Below are 4879 nucleotides of genomic sequence, written 5' to 3'. Positions count from 1 at the left end.
ATTCTTCACAGTTTAATGTATTTAAATAGCACACTTACAGGAATAGTACAAAAGACAGATAGTAGTAAAAACATGGACTAGCATGTAGAACGTGTCAGTAATGTATAGTGAATGGATGGAATCCTCCATATGATAAAAATGCTGCAAACACCATTTAGTTGCTGTCAATACAAAATGTATTTATTTTTAAAAAATCTCAATGTGGGCACTTCCCAGAAAAATTAACAGGTCTATTCATCACTGTTACCAAGTTGAGCTGCTGAAACGTGTTCACTGAAAGATTTTCACTTGTACGAATGCTTCACATCCCTGCATTAAAATTCAAAATTCACACGTACATGAAAATGGAGAAACTGCCAATACCTGATTTCTGTCTCTTACTTCTCACTTTCAATCATCTACTTTGGTATCTTTCGATCCCTTGTGGGAAAACTGTATCTAACGTTCAGGCCTATCAATAAAAGGAAGAAGAGAAAAAAAATTGTGAAATGAAATGTTTCTCATCATAGTAGATTCTTCAGCAGGTTCACCACATGTGTGGCGTGCTAACTGGCTTTCTTTTGACATAATTGTTGCATGTTTGGCAGGGATAGCACACAGACAGATATCTTCAAACAGGCCCACCAGACAGGCCTCACTTGCCTCCTGGAAAGCACCAGGAGTTGGGCTCCAGAAGCATAGATCTGTTTTTGAAGTCCTGAGCAATTTCTCACACCAGATGCTGGAAAGGGAGCTTGTGGATCAAAAGGTCAGCCAACTTGTGATAACATCTTACTTTCACAGAATGTCACAGTGATGATGAGGTTTCTTCACCCCTCCAATAGAGGGAGCGCTCTTATCATCCGCTTTTGTGGCCAGTCTTGTTCGGGGAGCTTTTTAGCACGGGTGGATTTGCCCTCATTCTGCTTTGTAGGAGGCCTGTGGGGACCTACCCACTTACGCCCTTCTCCTTCTGCCAGAATTGGCGGGGAGGTGCTGGCATTAGAAAACCACTGGCGGCAGAGCAGGTGCAAACCCCTTAAAGTATTTTTTAATTTCCTTTGAGATTCCTCTTTGACCCATGAGTTATTCAAAAGTATGCTATGTCATCTCCAAATATCTGGGGATTTTCCAGCTATCTTTCTGTTATTCAGTTTTACTTTAATTCTCTTGTGGCTTGGAAGTATACATTGTATTTCTTTTTGTAATGTAGTCAGGTGGGTTTTATGACGATTTAGCTTGAGGGACATTCCAAGTAACTTGGAGAAGAATGTGTGTTCTACAGCTGTCAGATGGAACAGCGCAGCTATGTCAATACGTCCACTGGATTTACAGTGCTATGGGGTTCAGATATGTCTTTCATTGTTTTCTGCCTGATGGTTATGTTCTATTTTTTTGTCTTTTCAGTACTGGGGGATGAAGCCAAGGCCTTCACTGAGCTACAACCCAGCCTGCCTCCTTTTTTTTTTCCCCTAGAGACAGGTTCTCACTAAATTGCCAAGGCTGGGCTTGAACTTGTGATCTTATAGCTTCCCTCTCCCAGAGTACTGGGGGTACAGGAATGCGTCACCTTGCCTGCAAATCTGCCCATTTCTGAAAGAGGTGCATTGAAGTATTCGTGGTCTATTTCTCCTTGTAGTTTTATCAATTTTGCATCAGGCTGGTCTCAAACTCCCAACGATCCTCCTGCCTCAGCCTCCCAAGAGCTGGGATTACAGGCATGCGCCACCACGCCCAGCAACATAAGAATTGTTATATCTTCTTGGAGAATTTATTCATCATATGCAATGCTCCGTTTTATTCCTCTTAATTTTTCTTGCTCTAAAACCCAATCTGTCTAAAATTATTTTCCCCCAACTATGAACATTACTTCATAAGTAAAATTTAGTTCCTTTTCAGTATGTCCATGAAAATTAAATCTAAAATGAACACTGCACATGTGAATTTTTAGGGACATTATGATACTAGCCACAAAATCTGTCTCATAGCCTTCCCAGCATCTTAGAGAAACAGAAACTGATAAAAATCCAAACGGCAGAAGGGGGCAGTAAAACTCAACAGAAAGCTCTGGAAAATTTTAATATTCTTCATTATTTTCTCTTCATACAAAATTTTCCAACAAATTTCAGAGACTAATAAAAGAAACTCTATACAGCAGATACATGTGGGCCTAAAATACACTCAAAAAATGAAATTGAAAGCTATAATTTTTGTATAATCAAAACTTTATTTATCATGCATGATAATCATTGTATTTTTCCAAATAAAAAAGGTTTATTCATTTAAATTCAATTTAGTTATTTAATTAAATTGTGACTGGCACCTCATAATGTACCTCTTCATTCTACTTTATCATCTCAAACTTGTCAAAATTATTTAATAAATTATATAAGAATGCTTTTCTCCTTAAGCCCATATTTGGATTTCCTTTCAAAACTAACCTCACCCTTCAACTCAGCTGCTCTTTGAATCCTTTTCTGATGTCTTGGGTACATGAAACTTTTCATTTGGTTTTGCTAGTGAAGCTATAGATTGAGTCAAGCCATTTAACTAAATAGGTGTTTTTAAATATATTTTCACAGTGATGGTTAAATTCTCGGTTTTTTTTTTTTTTGTTTTTTTCTTTTTTGGTCTTTTTGAGACAGGGTCTCGCTATGCAATTCAGGCTGACCTTGAGCTCACTTTGTAGCCCAGGCTGGTCTCACAAGTATCGTCCTGCCTCAGCATCCCGAAGCCTGGGATTACAGGCGTGCGCCACCACACCCGGCAATACCCTGTTTTAAAAGAAAGCAAAAATCAGATTAGGATTGCCATGTAAAGCTGTAGTACACTGTCAGGGTAGGAGTTCTCATGCAGCACCTAACTCAAGCTAGAACTAGTGGCTCTCATAAACTAAAACAAACTTAAATTTGAGCAGATGTAACCTACTCAAAGTGAAGCCAAATGTTGAAATTATTAAAAAGAAAGTGTGAAGGTGAAACTCCAGATAGGAATCAGTGCAATAAAAGGGAGTGCCACAGGTGGGGTGATTATCTGTGAGAGGAGGGCGAAGCTTCTTAGATGAGATGGGATTTTAGTCACGGGTGTCTCATTAGCATCCAATAATGCGCACTTTAAACAAAACAGAAAAAAAAAATTCCATGTGAGTGCCCCCCCTCCACTTTTTTTAACTCCTGTAACACTTCTACAAAACTACAAACTGAGAAATTTAGTAAAATTTCAATTTCAGGGTTTATGTCTTTTTCCATTTGGGCTAAGAAAGCAGAGTTAACTGAATTTTTTTTTTAATTCTCCACTTCTTAGCTCTTGCTATTTCTTTAAACATTTCATCTTTCCACGTGCCTTTCTGAACCACCACCTGTCAGAATCGCCCTTCTACCTAATTTCTCCTCAGACCATGTTCCAGAGTGAGAGGTTGAATGATGAGCCTTAATAAATCCAGACAATGGAAAAGTAAACGCCACGCTCTACTTGGATCCACGGCCACAGTTCACCCCTTTGGAAAAGTAGACAGAAAAGACAAACAAGACGTAAAATGTAAACATCTCATTGCTTTTATTGGTCACCCCAGTCACCAAAACGAGGCAAGCCATGCAGCGGAGGAGAAAATAATATACTAAAGCACGCGTTCTGGCACTAGCATGCGTGCGCACTCGGGTACCCCGCTCCCGAGCCGCGCGGGCGCCTGCCGAAGGGCTCACACCCGCTCCGGGGAGCGAGGCGGCTGCGGTGCGGAGGACAGTGTTACGTTCAAAGCAGCTGCGGTGCAAATTTCAAATACGGGCGGGGAGCGTAGCTACATTACACAGGAAAACGCAAAGGTCCGAGCGCGCGCCTCTGCGTGTCCGCCGCACCCGGCTCGGGGCAGCCGAGCGAGCGCAGCTTCCCGGGTTTCCAATCTTCTCACTTGCGTGGGTGAAAAAAAAAAAAAATCCTGCCCCGACTCAGGCTTACGCAACGTTTTTTGAGTGGAGAAGGGGAAAAAGCGTGTGTGTGAGGGGAGGGGGGCGTGTTAAGCGAAGGCGGAAAGGATCAGTCACGCATCACGTGGGTGGGATTTCAGGCAATAAAAGGCAGGCTCCCTGCGCTCCCCTCCAGTTGTCAAACCTCGAGCTGCAAGCGTCGGAGCTCCTCCAGGAACCCGCCGCCGCCAGCGCCCGCCCCGCCGCGAAGCCCGCAGCCAGAGCCGCTCTGCCCGCCGCGATGCTCGCCCGCGCCCTGCTGCTCCTCTGCGCAGCCCTGGCGCTCAGCCAGGCAGGTGAGGCCCCGGCACCGCCGCCCCCGCGCCTTCCCCGCGCCTTCCCCCGCCTTCCCCGAGCCTGCCCCGCGCCTTCCCCGCGCCGGCCGCGGGCCCCTAGCACGGCTGCGCGCGTCTCCGCTGCAGCCCGAAAGAACTGGGAGCAGCGCTCCGCAGTTGGGGCCCGGCGCTGGAGCTCCTGGACAGCTCTTTGCACCGGCCTGAGCCTTACACTCGCGTGCTAACAGGACAGTGGTAATTTGCAGGCTATCGTTATATAATAGGCCAGGACCTGATCGATATATGCGAGACGTGCGAGTGTGGTACCCATGGTTATTCGAGGGGGGCTGATTGTTTTAAATGCGCTAGTCGGAGCGTTCCTGCCCTGAGAAAACCCGGCTTAGTTTTTTAAAGGTAAGAAAATTTTTAGCCGGGTGTGGTGGCGCACGCTTGTAACCCCAGCGCTCGGAAGGCTGAGGCAGGAAGATCGTTGCGAGTTTGAGACCAGCCTGGACTACAAAGTGAGCTCAAGGCCAGCCTGAACTGCATAGCGAGACCCTGTCTCAAAAAGACAAAGATTTTATTTGCACTTTTTCTGCTTCTGGTTAATGTTCTAGACTCACCGGTTTTGTTTTGCTGTGAATTTTTTCTTTTTAGTCTTTT

The 4879-nt window shown here is 44.6% G+C and overlaps 1 protein-coding gene across 1 annotated transcript in view; it reads left to right on the top strand.

Annotated features, from left to right (window-relative positions):
- Positions 1–4094: 4094 nt before the first annotated feature.
- Ptgs2 (prostaglandin-endoperoxide synthase 2 (prostaglandin G/H synthase and cyclooxygenase)) overlaps positions 4095–4879 on the top strand; it is a gene marked incomplete in the record, with an annotated part of 8272 nt that continues 7487 nt past the window's right edge. The window contains 1 exon segment of the mRNA XM_005375091.2: positions 4095–4237. Coding sequence (XP_005375148.2) covers positions 4183–4237 — 55 coding nt within the window.

Source organism: Chinchilla lanigera, unplaced genomic scaffold (genome assembly GCF_000276665.1).
Source record: "Chinchilla lanigera isolate Chin_1 unplaced genomic scaffold, ChiLan1.0 scaffold00005, whole genome shotgun sequence".
NCBI lineage: Eukaryota > Metazoa > Chordata > Mammalia > Rodentia > Chinchillidae > Chinchilla > Chinchilla lanigera.
This window is presented reverse-complemented; position numbering and strand designations above follow the sequence as displayed.